The 16,435-nt window shown below is 41.0% G+C and overlaps 1 protein-coding gene across 13 annotated transcripts in view; it reads right to left on the bottom strand.

Annotated features, from left to right (window-relative positions):
* LOC119857680 (intraflagellar transport associated protein) overlaps positions 1-16,435 on the bottom strand; it is a 63,014-nt gene that overhangs the window by 41,096 nt on the left and 5,483 nt on the right. For 11 of the 13 annotated variants that reach the window (XM_043516052.1, XM_043516055.1, XM_038406927.2 and 8 more), the window contains 2 exons: positions 12,875-13,014; positions 5,968-6,118 (listed from right to left, as the gene is read on the bottom strand). In XM_043516052.1, the coding sequence (XP_043371987.1) occupies positions 5,968-6,070 (103 nt within the window). In that variant the 5' untranslated portion in view covers positions 6,071-6,118; positions 12,875-13,014. Of the gene's footprint in view, positions 1-5,967; positions 6,119-12,874; positions 13,074-16,435 lie in introns of all 13 variants that reach the window. The other 2 variants (XM_043516060.1, XM_043516061.1) reach the window with 2 other exon arrangements.

The raw sequence follows: 16,435 nt of genomic DNA, 5'->3' as shown, positions 1-16,435 counted from the left end.
AATTGATTTATCTCGTTAGACGGACCGCACACTTGGTAAAGCAACCCCATCCTTTCATGTATGTATACCTGCTCCTGTATTTTCACTCTGTGCATCTGATTAAGTGGGTTCTAACCCATGAAAGCTTATGCCCAAATAAATTTGTTAGTCTCTAAGGTGCCACAAGGACTCCTTGTTCTTATAATGGACTAAACTTAAACACAGTATCCAAACATCCTCAAACTCAAATTCAGATCAGAATTTAACTACTGACAGCCTCTCTCTATATAACAGGCTAATCCAGATGCTGGATCAAAACACCTCCACATTTTCAGAAGAGTGATTTAAAATCCAGATGCAAATTTTGCAGCTTGGACCATTTCTAATTTTTCTCTGTGTTTCTGTGGAAGGGAGGAAGAAGATATTTCCTGCTCTAGTGAACTTCCCATTCCACTCTGAAGTTAGAAAAACAAGCAGATGCTGTCTTATTATTTTGTACCAGCAGATTTCAAAACATGTTTTTAAAGCTGGAAAAGGCAGTTAAAATATGTGACTTTTTTTGCTCAAATTGAAAGAGATGTGGAACATAAATCAGCTCTATTGAATGGTCAGTATTGAAAATATCACTCATCTTCCAACCTAAATAAAGCTGTGTCATCAGTTCTATTGTAAACCCACTTTTTGCATGCTTCTAACTCAGGCCCTGATCCTGCAACTGGATCTCTGTACCCACTCTGTAATCCACTGACATCAAGGGGATTTCGCCAAGCCACGAAGGTCCATCCAAATGAGTCCAATTGCACTATCAGAGTATCGTTGTTAATATTTGCTCTGCACTGAAACTTAAGATAGAAAGGTCCTACAGCCTGGAAGTAAATGTTAGTGTTTTATTTCTATTTCATCAATTTTATATTAAAAATTTAAAGGTGCAAATGAATCAAAAGAAATGCATATACTAGCATGAGCACAACAGGTTACAATGAAACTTGAAAAAATATAAACAAATATGTTAAAAGAAATATGATCTATAAAAGAATGTTGCTTTCCACTGCCTTTATTATGGATTTACTCAAATCCCATTATATAAGCAGGCAGTTGTATTCTGCCCATGCTGAAGCTGCTGAGAGCCCTTCAAGGAGAACACAGGAGTTTACTTTTTACCAAACTAACCACTAGACTATATTGCCTGTCTGAAGGTCCATCGATGCCCTAAATGCTACATGCCCCTTGTTAATGCTATCTTTAGGATGAAGGAGACAGCTCGGACAGTATTCACAGGAAAACCATAGGACTTACTGGAGCTGCAATTTAGCCTTCAAGTGTCTACCCACTATAGGGGTCAACAAAAATGATTACAATCTCTACCAATTAATCATGGAGTGCTGCCATGTATTGTCAATTTTTTAAAAGATGATATATTAAAAAAATCTAGGTCATATTTTGTAGGAATGCTGACCTTTAAAATGCTTCACTCTTTTTTAAATGGCAGGTTTCAGAGTAGCAGCCGTGTTAGTCTGTATTCGCAAAAAGAAAAGGAGTACTTGTGGCACCTTAGAGACTAACAAATTTATTAGAGCATAAGCTTTCGTGAGCTACAGCTCACCAAATGCATCCGATGAAGTGAGCTGTAGCTCACGAAAGCTTATGCTCTAATAAATTTGTTAGTCTCTAAGGTGCCACAAGTACTTCTTTTCTTTTTTAAATGACATTTAACCATCTGCCTTTGTTATCTGATCTGGTAGAAGTGAGGTATGACACTTGGTTTCTTGAATCCTCACACTGCCACCAGTAGTATGCATCTAGTAATATCGATTCAAGCTAGCTCTGCTTAGGAATCCCAAAATCAAAAATTTTTTGTACAAAACACCTGGCTTTTTTCCCCAAGCAAGTTACCATGGCTTCATGGGCTACTTACAACAGACACAGTTACTACTACATAAATCACACAAAACTGTGGAAACAGGCTGAGAATCTTAGCCTTCCACTCCAAAACTATAGACCTGGACCACTTGAGCTAAAGGAGAATTTCCTTAACTAGGAGTAGTAATAGATCCTCTACCCTTCCTGTAGAGCAGCCAATAGAGGGTAACATCACACATTCAGAGTAGCAGCCGTGTTAGTCTGTATTCACAAAAAAGAAAAGGAGTACTTGTGGCACCTTAGAGACTAACAAATTTATTTGAGCATAAACTTATGAAGTGAGCTGTAGCTCACGAAAGCTTATGCTCAAATAAATTTGTTAGTCTCTAAGGTGCCACAAGTACTCCTTTTCTTTATCACCCATTCAGATATATATATAGACAGTATTATAAAATATTAGTTTCCTTTTATTTGGATCATAGCCTTTATCATAGCCATAGAAAATAGGAAGTACCAAGGTCCATTAATACTCAGTTTTCTACAATTCCAAGAAACAGGTTTTGGAATACAAAACCAAGAGATGATCCCTACATGCATACAATGGGAAACTCCTGGGTGACATACTTGCCGAAAGGCCCCTTCCTCTGGATCTCCCAGTGTATTTTGTCTTGCCTGTCTGTTTAGATCATGAGTTCCCAGGGATAGAGATTATCCATTCTTCAGTGTTTTGTTGGAGCTACTGATGCTTAGCAAATAAGGACAAAATAATGTATTAATAATAGGCAGATAGAGCCTTACAGGATGCTTGAATGATAAAAAAAACCTCTAGGAAAAATTTTCTCCTGACCCCAAATCAGGAAGGCAGTTTGACCCCATGCACATGAACAAGAATCACCATGAGTAAGTATCTAAACACAGAGATACCCTGAGATACAAATGGGATCCACGTAACTCTCTGTGATTTGTTCCCCGAATTTCCCAGCAGTCTGACCACCAAAGAGCCATTAGATGGGGATCACTTGCAAGAAAAATTGTTTTTAAAAAGATGCCCATAGTCCACATTAAAAATGTGTATATACCTAAGTATCTCAATTTGCACACACAAGGGCATATTTGAGTATGTAAATAGATACTTAGAGGTCGAAAAATGTATATGTGAAATTACTGAGACTGCAGATACAAACTAGGCATTTTCACATGTACATGCCTGGTTTGCAAAAGTATAATCATGTTTACAGTGCACATAAATTTAATCATACAAATAAATGTGCAAAACATCAGCAGTCTTATTTTTACATCTGGCCAAACAAGGGACTTGAACTGGTGCTGACCTAGAAGTGAAAAGCTCTGAGCTTCATTATCAGATATACCTTGAGCTACCCCAGTTGCCCTTTTAAATTATTTTCATTAAAATCCAAATGGCTCTTTTTCATGATATTTGAGTTCCAAAGAAAGAAAATAGGAGTCAGATAGCTTAAAATGCATTTTTGCATTGTTCCAGCTCTTAAGGCTTTGTGCTTTAAGTGGAATTTTTGCAGGTCATTAGTTTATAATGTGAACCGGTGCCTTTGGGTATTCTGAAAGGGGGGTGAAAATCAATCCAAGTTATTTTGTTTAGAAATGCAGTTTGCTGGGCTGGTACAATCATTTATTTCAGCTAGAACTTCAGATACATTTTATACACACATTTAGAGCCAGATGCTGTGTTGAGAACCAAGGTGACTGAAGTACGTGCTGTGGCTTTCTGCAAGCGATATGCACCCTGTGTCTTGGATCTGAGCTCTCCCCAGTGTAACAGCTGTACATAAAGAAGTTTGTTTCAGACCAGACCCTAGTATTAACCCTCTTATCTGATACCGCCAGTGTCTCACCTTCTCTCTGGTTTTCTGGAGTGGGAAGGCTGGCATGGAAGCACTGCTGAGACTGTTTCCACTCCCCTGACTGATTTTTCTGCTCTAGTGCCCGTGAATGACACTCAGTTCTGCCTGACAGACAAGGACAGAGCAGGGTTCTGAGTGCCAATCAATGGAGCATGCCGCATGGAGTAATTGGAAAATACTCTGCTTCTGGAATAAGATGAAGATATCCCTCTTAATAGAACGCTGTAGCCAAGAGCAATGTAATTGGGGAATATTAAATTGACATACTCATTTTGTAAGGCTGATTTAAAGAACCCAGGGGTGCAGTTTTTACCAGTGACGAGCCTGAGCTATAGAGTATGAATCCAGATCTGAACTTTGCTAGAGTTTGTGGGTGTTTGGATCTCGGAGACTGTTTCAGCTCCACCAGCTATGCTCATTCAGAAAACATGAATGTCTGAAAGAAACACTTTAGCCTTTCATTCACTAGTCTTCCTTCACCGTAATCAAATCCCTCCTTATCAATTGTTGATCTAAGTTATCCATATGACCAGCTCAGTGCATAACCTAGATTGCAGAACACATGTAATCAGCACTTATAATGCCAGAGTGTCTGAATAACACAACCATGAGTTAGGAAATTTTTAGTAAATTTCACAGCAGAGAGGAGGGAGGAAAAAAAACAGTAAGTCCCAGAAAGGTCACCAGATAATATAGTTTTACATATTATTATTATTATTATGTAATATTATTACATATTACATAATATAGTTTATAGTTTCTACAGCATACACAGGAATATAGTGCAGATAGTGAAAGGTGAGACCCAGAGGGTAAGGGATTGGAGAGAAAGCCCATCACACATTCACCTAGCAGCAGTAGCTCTTGTACCGTAGGGCTGGGCCCAGCTCCCCGCACCAAGCATTGTGACTTGTCTTACTGGGTCACGGTACCACTCAGGTTTGGCTCCCCCCTCCATACATGGAGGTGGAGTGGAAGACAGGCAGAACCTGTGCAGCAGTTCGCAACACCATTTGGTTTGGGGACCCAGTCAAATGTGTTGTTAGCAGCCATTTCCAAGATTTCACAGACTTTACAGTGGCCATGGAAAGCATGAATTTGAATAATTTCCATGCCAAAATCATAGCCCTAACCATGAGTCACAAGGCATCTTTTATTATTGTGTATCTTCCTTGGGTTCTTTATCTTTCATGCATTTAAATTTTGGGTCCCCTCCTTATTAGTGATAAACTCAAGACAGGTATTGAATCACCCAATAAAATCTGACTAATGTGGTCAAAATTGATCAAAATAAAGGAACAAAATTCTGCTATTTTTATTAACATTGTTCCTGAGGGGTCGATCAAATCAATCAGAGAGTCAAACCAACCGGCAATTGATTCAGTGAAATGCACTAAATTTTGTGGTCAAAATTTTCAAACATGGGGAAACTAAATCCATATTAAGAAAAGGAGGACTTGTGGCACCTTAGAGACTAACAAATTTATTTGAGCATAAGTGAGCTGTAACTCACGAAAGCTTATGCTCAAATAAATTTGTTAGTCTCTAAGGTGCCACAAGTCCTCCTTTTCTTTTTGCGGATAACACAGCTGCTATTCTAAAATAAATTCATATTAGGGGACCTACATAACAATGATCTGATTTCAGAGGTGCTGAACACCCACAGCTTCCACTGATGTTGCCCAGGGTTGGAAAGTCTAGCCTGCACTCTTCCAAGCAGCCTGCAATCTTCTACCTTCCTAAACTCACTGAACTGCATGCCCAACAAAGATTCAGAACTTTTTACAATACACATCTAGAATTATGTCAAAACCAACAGCCTATAAACCAAGTGAAGTAAAGTTGTGAGTAGCAGTGTGGTTGTGAATTCCACTGGTACTGTATCTTAAAAACACAAAAAACCTGGCCAACCTATTATCATTCCACTAGTACCTGGAGACCCCAACCAAGACTGAGACCTCATCGTGCTAGGCACTGTACGTATAGAGAGAGAGGGAGAGAGAGAGAGTCCCTGCCCCCGAGAGGTTATAATCTAAATAGATACTGCAAACAAAAGGTGGCAGGGGAAACTAAGGCACAGAGAGTTGAAGTGACTTGCCCAAGGTCACACCATAGGTCAGTGGCAGAACCCAGGAAAGAACCCAGTAGAGCACCCTATCCACTAGACAACACTGCTTCTCTTTATGCTTAAACTCTCTCTTCCTTTCTCAATTTAATTTGTTATGGGAAACTCTAGAAGCTGACATACCTTTCCAAAGATAAGTGAACATGCTGAGAAATTCTTCATATGTCTGCTCCTGGCTATTAATAAACTGATCGAGGATACTGTTTGACGGTTGCTTTTCCATCATCCACGACCATGACAGTCAAACAGGCATACCTGTTCTAAGTGGATTCTTCTGCAATAAAAAAAGGGAGAACCATATGTAATAACAAAGCCTTTTTTATTTTGCAGGCAGAAAACAAATCAGAGGGTCTTTTAACTTCAGAGGGAGTTTCTCTAGTTAGCATAGAGCAGGTAAGCACTGGAATTCAGAGAATCAGCTATTTCTCTCCTTCTGTAGGCCATGACTCATGGGGTTCCTGGGAGGCACAGGGAAAGGCTTTTGTAGGATTAGAGCCATAGTTATTTCAGGTGCATTTAGATGACAAGTAGTGGCCTATCTGAATCCTGGGAGAAAGAAAGTGTCTATCCATAGAACAGGTACTACGTGGGAAGCGCAACAATGCTTGCATCTCCCAGACTGTCCTACCAAAGTGCTTCCGTCCTGTTCAGGAGGGACTATGTCTAAGTGGTTCAGTCACACCGCCTGTCCAACCCTTGCTTTCTTTGCTGAGAGGGTGCCACTTAGCACTAGTTGTGGTGCTGGATTTTATGATAGGGACACATTTACACAGGGAACTTTGACTGAATCCACCAGCTCATTTCATAGGTGCAGCTTGTACTATATTCTCAAAGCCACTAAACCGAAGCTTTGGAAGAATGTGATATTACATTATTATTTATTTGTATCGGGGTAGAACACAAAGGCCCCAATCAGCACAAGGGACACATTGTGGAAGGCAAAGAACAAATGCCAAGGGACCTCCACTGACAATACTCTGCCTGTCTCCAGGAATTTGCAAAAAGAAAAGGAGTACTTGTGGCACCTTAGAGACTAACAAATTTATTAGAGCATAAGCTTTCGTGAGCTACAGCTCACTTCATCGACACTCTGGCTAGACAGCTGCAGCATTCCAACTGATCTTGACTCTTTCAATAGGGCATAGGGAAAGTGACAGCCCCTGAGACAGTTGAATTTCAACTACATTGAAATTAATGTTGTACAGTGCTTCAAAGTGCTATGTATTATTATTATGGAAATTCAGTACATATAGGACCAGATTACCTAAAGAAGAGAATTCAGGCTAGCATACACACATGCATACAGTAATTTCTACATTTTACTGCAGTCCCACACTCAAGTGGCCATGTAGGAGCCTAGCTGTGCATGTGTAACTACCCAGTTTGTATACACAATTTTTTTAGATGTGTATGCATATTAAGCGTGCAATTATGTACAATTTTTTTCACGCTGCCCACGCCTTCTTGCATTTTGGAAATGCAGTTGTTAATTTTCAGGAGCATTAAGAAATAACTTTAGAGGTGAAAACCTGCTCCACTGAAGTCAATGGCAATACTACCGTTCTCAATGGGGCTACGTTTATTTATCCCTTTATTTTGGATTTGCAGTTAAAGCAAACCCGGAACATCCAAACCACAGCATCAAAATAAACCATGAAAACTAACTCTGTCGTGCTGTTGATTGTCACAGGAGGTGATTGTTCTGAAGTTTAAAATAAACCAAAACACACAGAGCCCAAAACACAGAACTTTAAGTTTCACTAAAAACAAGCTAATATTAACCACTCTAGGCACTGACCGAGCAGATAATCATTTACCAGACGGACAACGTGGTTTATGCAAATTCTAGTGGTTTTCAAGGGGAAGCAATGCTTTTTTCTATTTTTTTCATCACTGTTCAGTTATTAGAGTCACTACTCTAAGTAAATATCACTGTGTGAAAGGCTAAAACTTGTAAGAACTTATGAAAGAACCTCATTTGTTAATCTAAGATCTAAATACTAATCACAATGCTTTGCCCTTCTGCAGCATCTGCTAGCTAAGGATCTCTACGTGCTTTTCAAACATGAATGAATTCAACTCACAACCCTCCTGGGTGGTAGGTACCAAGAAATATTATCCCCCTTTTACAAACAGTGAAACGGAGGCACAGAGAGTTAAAGTGATTTGCCAGTGAGCTAGAGGTAAAGCTGGGAATACAGCCAGTTTCTCCTAATGACCCTTTGCTCTGTTATGTGCTAGTATCTTAGACCAGTGGTTCCCAACTTTTGAACATAAGATAAGAGCATAAGAATGGCCCTACTGGGTCAGACCAAAGGTCCATCTAGGTCAGTATTCCATCTTCCGACAGTGGCCAGTGCCTGATGCCCCAGAGGGAATGAACAGAACAGGTAATCATCAAGTGATCCATCCCCTGTCACTCATTCCCAGCTTCTGGCAAGCAGAGGCTAGGGACATCATTCCTGCCCATCCTGACTAATAGCCATTGATGAGCCTATCCTCCATGAATTTATCTAGTTCTTTTTTGAACCCTGTTATGGGGTCTTGGCCTTCACAACATCCTCTGGCAAGGAGTTGCACAGATTGACTGTGCGTTGTGTGAAGAAATACTTCCTTTTATTTGTTTTAAACCTGCTGCCTATTAATTTCATTTGGTGACTGCTTGTTCTTGTGTTTTGAGAAGTAGTAAACAACACTTCCTTATCAACTCCAGTCATGATTTTATAGACCTCAATCATATCTCCCCATAGCCATCTCTTTCCGAGGTGAAAAGTCCCAGGCTTATTAATCTCTCCTCATATGGAAGCCATTCCATACCTCTAGTCATTTTTGTTGCCCTTTTCTGAACCTTTTCCAATTCCAGTATGTCTTTTTTGAGAAGGGGCGACCACATCTGTACACAGTATTCAAGATGTGGGTGCACCATGGATTTATATAGAGGCAACATGATATTTTCTGTCCTATTAGCTATCCCTTTCTTAAATATTCCCTGCATTCTGTTCACTTTTTTCACTGCTGCTGCACATTGAGTGGATGTTTTCAGAGAACTATCCAAAATGACGCCAAGATCTCTTTCTTGAGTGGTAACAGCTAATTTAGACCCCATCATTTTATATGTATAGTTGGGATTATGCTTTCCAATTTTCTTTGCTTTGCATTTATCATTATTAAATTTCATCTGCCATTTTGTTGCCCAGTCACTGTAACTCTTTACCAAACTAAGACACCAGCTGTGTTCATCAGTGACTTCCCCCATCCCCAGTGGGGGCTGCGGGAAGCAGCGCGGGCCGAGGGATGTGCTGGCCGCCACTTCCCGCAGCCCCCTTTGGCCTGAAGCAGCAAACCGAGGCCAGTGGGAGCTGCGATCGGCCGAACCTGCAGACGCGGCAGGTAAACAAACTGGCCCGGCCCACCAGGGAGCTTACCCTGGTGGGCCATGGGCCAAAGGTTGCTGATCCCTGAACTAAAGATTAGGCCCAAGATGTAGTGTTTCAATCTGGATACAAACTTTTCCTAAATTTCCAGGGGTCTACTGCAGGCCTAGTAACATTAGGAGATGGTGACTAGGAAGAATCAGGTGGATTCTAAGAAAACTGTCCCAACACTATCTACCTACGTTCTCATACTGGCACATTTTTACTCCATTGTGGCTTCCTGCTGCATCCCTTCTACACCAGCCCCATGTCTCTCTTAAATAAAGACCAGCAGTTGTTTCAGACTGTGTCAGCCCTGTGCAGAAGTTCTGTGGTGCAAACAAGGGAAACCAGGCTGACCAGCAAACTCTCATTTTCATTTCTGAGCTAACCCATATCTAGCAAAAGGCTAGTGCATTCATACAATTCACAATATACAAGAGGCACCAAGCTGAACTCATATCAACAAAGCAACTGAGTTTCCCTTAGCTTAGCATTCTGTATCTCCTGATGTTTGAGAATCCTTCAGGATTTCTACGTTTGATGTGGCCATATTTCTCAGGATGCAACTTTTTAAGGATTTGTTACACTGTGGTACCTCCATCCAATCTAGAGGAAAAGAGAAAACACGGAACAAGAAAGTTGGCAGGGACTGAAGTCAATTTTTTGTGTTGCAGAGGAGAGAATCACACTGAAGGAAGAATACGGACATATAGAGCCTTTCAAAGAAGGATGGCTGAGTGGTAAGGTGCTCAATGACAGTCCTGAAAGATGTGAGTGAGTCTTGCTCAATCTCACAGTGAAAGGCCACCACCAGTTCACCCAGCTGTAAAACAGATACCTGATCTATTGGGCTAGGGCAGTTGGACATGATGCTGGCTACATCACTCCCTTGTGTACTGTTAGCTATGACATGAATGTGCCTCAACCACATCAGCCTGATGAGCCATTGGCTTGGGGGAACTTTGACTGCTTGGTCACCAGTTCAAATCTAGCTCAGGTTGATATCAGCCAAAAGGCACTGTTGCATGACAGCTATTTGGCTGCCTATGTAAAAAATGTTGGTGAATTAGTCCAATTCCTAGTGGATCTGCTGTTGCTGACAGTCTCAATAATGAGAACAAGGCCTGAATGGACCATGGTGACTGATATCATCCTTTTTCTCCCCAGAGACGGTCCCTCCAATACATCAAAGGAGTTATGAAGTTGCTCCTTGGGGGAAGCAAATGTCAACGACTCCTGAATCCTTTCCACTTATTAGAAGCTCTGTAGGGAAAGGTTTCAGAGTAGCAGCCGTGTTAGTCTGTATTCGCAAAAAGAAAAGGAGTACTTGTGGCACCTTAGAGACTAACAAATTTATTAGAGCATAAGCTTTGTGAGCTGTAGCTCACGAAAGCTTATGCTCTAATAAATTTGTTAGTCTCTAAGGTGCCACAAGTACTCCTTTTCTTTCTGTAGGGAAAGTATAACTGGGTTCAAAAAATAATTAGGTAAGTTCATGGAGAACAGGTCCCTCAATGGCTATTAGCCAAGGTGATCAGGGATGCAACCCCATGCTCTGGTGTCCCTAAACTTCCAACTGCCAGAAGCTGGGACTGGATGACAGGGGATGGGTCACTTGATAACTGCCCTGTTCTGTTCATTCCCTCTGAAGTATCTACACTGGCTACTGTCAGAAGACAGGATACTGGGCTAGGTGGGCCATTGGTCTGACCCAGTATGGTTGTTTTTACATTCTTATGAATAGTAACAGAATAAGAGTTTCTGAAAATGATGAAGCAGAAACCAACCAATTTTTTTCTTTTAGAAAAATTTGCATTCCTTTCCTGCTCATCCATCCAAGTTACAGTAATGAGGTTACTTCAGGCTATCATTCATTAAGGTTTGCTGATCATCAGCAGATTGTGCAGAATCAATTTTATTTCCCAAAATGTAGTCTTCCTTTCAGCTGTTTAAACCAGACCAGAAATGTCTGCAGTGAATCCCAGAAGCAAGTTGGCTGAGTATTAGCATGATTTTAATTACACAGTTATTAATTCCATTAAACAATGAAAAATGTAGTAGCTATGAAACATGGATTTCTTGTTTTATACAGCATTTTTGAGCACTTCATTATTATTTTTAAAGCCATTATATTTTTTAAACCAGTGAAAGCAAAATGAACTTATGACTTTGTAAACTGAAAAAGCAGCACTGCCCAACCACGCATAGAAAAATCCTACATAATTCTACTGTTCAGAAATAAATATTCCATGACCATTATGTTCTATAGTTTTTTTGATTTTCATACAACAGGCAAAGTCACATTCCAATGCTGGGAATTTGGATCTATCAACAATCATCCTCAATCAAAACAGGTAATTCATTAGTATAGTTATTTATAGCTCACTATTTAGATGCATGGCGAGATACAGGAAGACAGAGTCACTGTCCTGAAGAGTTTATCATCTAAATCTGAATGTCTCAGGCTCCACAACTGTATTAGTTTAATGTCTGGTGCTCTGTTTTCACTGTATAGTGCCTGATCCATTCCCCTACACAGTCACTCCACTACCTATATCAGACTCAATCATTGTTTTCCAAAGCTCCTTGAGATACCCAGATTATAAAACCAAAATCTGTTCTCTTCCAGTCTAGATGACAGTGATAAGCCACATACATTTCTATAGCACCTTTCATCAGTAAAACTTACTAACTTTGCTCTTGCACCAGCAAAACTTCCATGCAAGGAACTTCCTTTGGGCTGAATTGTGGCCTGGCTAAGGTGGCAGCATAGGGGCTAAAGGAAAGCAAGGCATGCAGCAGTGTAGGAGGGGAAGCAGGCCAGGAAAGTCTGTTACCTCCATTCCTCATGCAGTTGGGCAGGACATGTGGGGAATAGATGAAGTCTTGGCTACATAGTTACGTTGGCAAATTGGGAAGCATACACTGTAGCAGGTATAGACCTAATGCCATTTACTCTCTCCCCAGAGCAGCAGGCTGACCAGACGGAAATCGTACCTCCCTGAGTAACACTGTCCCTCCCAGGCTCCTCTAGTGGCTGTGCAACGATATGCTGTCCCTTACACAGGGCAGACTGTAATGTCACAATTTACCTCTTTGACATGAATACCATAGAAATCCCATAGATTATTAGATAGAGAGATAGATGGATATAGATATTGTTATGACCTCCTTAATGAGGATAATGTACCACTGTCCTCTGTTGCATAGAATCAGGACAGCTGAACTGTGTCTCATGGACCCTATACTGTTAACACATACAGACATTTCTCATTTACCCTATGCTTCTGAAGCAAGAGTGTCTGAGTTCTGTCCGCACTGTCACAATGGTGATCAGCATGGAGGTCACCATGAAGTCTTAGGTGGCTATGGATTTGCTACAACATAATTATTATTGAAATAAACAATTAGTTAGCATCAGGTCTCTGTAGGGAAGAAGTAAATGTTAGTCTAAGCAAGTGTGCTTCATAACATGGTGCAACTGACAGATGGGTCATAAGTACCCTGCATTTCACAATCCTATCCCTGCCTACTAGACAGCTCAAGAACCTCAGTGACAAACTCCTCAGAAAGCTGTGGTCCAGAATGGCAGTCCCTGTAATATGTTTACTCACAGTATATCATTCAGCCTCTAGATGGTCCTGTGTGCTGTATAGTTCCAAACAGGGTGTGGTCCCTGGTAAACAATAGAGACAAAGGTGGAACTCAAGCTGAATGGAAGCTTGTTTGTCTGTAGTTGTAGCTTTTTTTCTTCCTGTTGAAGAAGAGCTTAAACTGATTCCATATATCATAATAGTCACTACAGCATGGTATCTCAAGAGAATAAAGAATAAAAGAGGTATAAGAGGGATGTCATGCTTAGGGATCCCTAACTTTCTCAAGACAGGAGCAACAACTTTTTAAAAACTACATTCCTCTATAGCAGTTTGACATATTGGTTGGATTGCAACACTACAATTGTACAGAAAAACTCCCTCCCCTCCTTGTTTACAATCCTGCCCTACCTACCTCCTTCCCCTACCCCCAGCCACCTGCAGCTAGACAGTAGCTCCTGGAATGAACTTTAAAGAAGACCCTAAGCCTCTGGTTATGAGCAGGTGCAGATCAACTGAACTATATGAACGAACTCAAAGCATGGATGTTTCTGTTATGAAGTTATGAAGGAGAAAAACTTTCAAATGATTTTTGGATGTTTCTTGTTTCAGTTCAAACTGTTTTCAAGAGCTAGAGGCCTGATCCCACTGAAGTCACTGGAAGTTTCCTACTGACTTTAGTGGGAGCAGGAGCAGGCCTTTAGATGCACATGTGTACAGCACATATTTACTTGACTGGGATTTGCTTGTGTTTTAATAATACCTAGCCCTAAATCTCATCTTTGCAGATGCCCTACTATCTAAGAACTTTAACTGCAAGCAACCATATTGCTCTCATTTGATTGTGGAAATATTGCCTGAGTTTAGTGCCTAATTAGTTGTTGTGCATTCCAAATGGCTCTGACAGTGCTGCCTACTTAAAAGATTATTTAGAGAAATAAAAGAATTGGGCTGGCTACAAGGGTAAATTTTGTGTGCAGCAAACTTGTTTTTTAGTCACAGTCCCATGAGGTATGACCTTTTCAGATCTCAGAGACTACGCACTGGTGGATTTCATCAGCTCTGGTATGGGAGGCCTCCAGAGAAACTCATTTGCTTCAAAAGGTGATGTTGCGAATGCAGTTGGGCATTCTTTCACATTGGGTACATCTACACAGTGAGCAACAGTACAGCAGCGAGTTCAGAGCTCAGGTCAATAGATATGGGTTGATGGGGCTCGCACTACAGAGCTAAAAATAGCTGTGCAGACATTGAGTCTTGGCCTGGAGCTTGACCAACCCCCCTCCCTGGGCTTCAGAGCCTGAGCCCAAAAGTCTACACTGCTATTTTTAGTGCTATAGCGCCGGCGCCACAAGCCCGAGTTCGTCTCTGAGACTCACTGCTGCAGACAGTATAGACATAACCCATGTCAGTGATGAATGCCCAGCAGGGCCATCCCTAGGCAGGTGCAGGGCCCGGAGAGAAAGTGATGAATCCGTCACTTTCAGGACCGACCATGCCCGGCAACAGCCAATTGCACTGGCGGTCCACAGGGCCCCTCAAAGCCTGGGGCTCGGAGTGGTCGCCCCAATTCGCCATACCCAAGGGACAGCTTTGATGCCCCTTAAGGTATAGTGTTAAAGGGCACTGTTCTGAGTCATTAAGGACATCATGTTACTTTTCACCAGAGCCAGTGTCAGCTCTACAGCCCTCTCAGAATTAAATAAGACATCCTTCACTCTCCATAGCAAATTGCTGTATATTACTGCAGTGCACGGTTAGCCAACTGATGATTTCCACCTCAGAGGTGACTGCATGTCATTGGCAGATGTTTTTTGAAATTTGTAAAGCAATTTGGAATCATCTGGAATGAAGGATCCTGTATTAAATGTAAGAGACATATTTCAAATGAATTCCCATAGAAGAAATAAACCAATTGAAACAATATGTCCAGGATATCAAGTAACCAGGTAAAGACCTGCTATCTAAATTCATTTTATTAAAATACTATTTTTAAAGGAATGGGTCTGTTAAATGGATACAGTTTTTGTATGGTACTATGCCTTTATTTGCCAAACAAATTCAGGAGGAGAATCCAACGTTTTCATGTTAGGAATCTCAGCACACATAATTGTGTACAGGATTCTTGAGATTTCCCTTGTGGACAGGTGACTCTAAAACTACCTATTGCAGGATTTCATGCCCCTTCCTCTGAAGGAGCTGATCACTGGTGGAGAAAAGCAACTGGACTAAAAAGACCATTGTTCTCATCCAGTAGGGCAGTACTTCTGATTAGCATTTTGTTGCAGGCAAAGTTTAACCTCCCTTTCCTCTGAGCCAAATTAATCATGTCAGAAAGACAAGCATTTTCTAAGGACAAGACACACTAACTGACACAGGGAGAGTAAAATTAATCTAAAATATGAGGTGAGGCACTAGAAAAAAACTGACATTTTCTTTTGACATCTGTGCACCACTTCTGCAGTCAGACCAACTTTTCCTCTGATCATACAAACTAAAGAAGGTCAGGCTGGGTCAATACTTAGATGGAAAACTGACAAATCTCATCTAGGTGCTACTGGAATAGAAATGAATCTGATCTGAACAGCCCAGAATTTTGGGGAAGTTCAATTCTGGATCTCAACATAGTGGTTCAAGTCCATCTTTACTAATATGATGGCCTCCGAGTGTCAGCACTGAAGCAATGTATCAACATGGGTGTTAGAGGACACTGTGCTGCTGGAGGTGCCATATTTCAGATAAGACATAAAGCCACCCTTATGTCTGCATTATAGTCATTAAAGGTCTCCTGGCACTTTTTACAAGAGTGTATTCACCCTGATGTCCTGGCCAAATTCCAATTCAGGCTCTTTCCATTTAAATTCCCTCTGCACTTTCAATTGGACATAGGGTGACCAGACAGCAAGTATGAAAAATCGGGACAGTGGGAGGGGAATAATAGGCACCTATATAAAAGACAAAGCCCTGAATATCGGGACTGTCTCTATAAAATCGGGACATCTGGTCACCCCAATAGATACCAGATTGTTCTTAACTGTTGTGTGGAGTTGCTCTGTGATGTAAAATAGCTGCTGTGTCCCACCTTCAGAGGCTGCTGTATTTCAGTGGTAGCTGAAATGATCCCTTGCCAACCACAGAAGGGAGCTGGTGAGGCAGCTGTGAACTCTGTTCCTGCGAACACTGAGTTGCTGAGTGATCATATAGGCAAGTCACTTACCCTCTCTGAGCCCCAGTTACTCCATCTGTAAAAGGGATCTATTCTCAGGGGAGTTAGGAGGCTTCATTACGGTTTGTGTGAAAAGGATTCTGAGGAACTCTGATGAAAAGTGCCACAGAAGTGTGCAGAGTACTAATATTCTTTTGGAGCCTGATCCAGCGTCCTTTGAAATCAATGGAAAAGTTTCTATTGACTTCAATGGGCTTTGAAACAGAACTTAAGCCTTCACTTACTGGGTTGCATGAACTTACTACTTCTTTTACTCAGTTTCAATGTCATAATCTATTTATAGCCTGAGAATACCAAGGGGGAAAAAATATTCCAATCAAAATGTTGAGGTTGTTTAAGTTTGTAGATATTAGAAT

Source organism: Dermochelys coriacea, chromosome 6, assembly GCF_009764565.3.
Source record: "Dermochelys coriacea isolate rDerCor1 chromosome 6, rDerCor1.pri.v4, whole genome shotgun sequence".
Taxonomy (NCBI): Eukaryota; Metazoa; Chordata; order Testudines; family Dermochelyidae; genus Dermochelys; species Dermochelys coriacea.
Note: the sequence above shows the minus strand (reverse complement) of the source record. Positions and strands in the feature narration are given on the sequence as shown.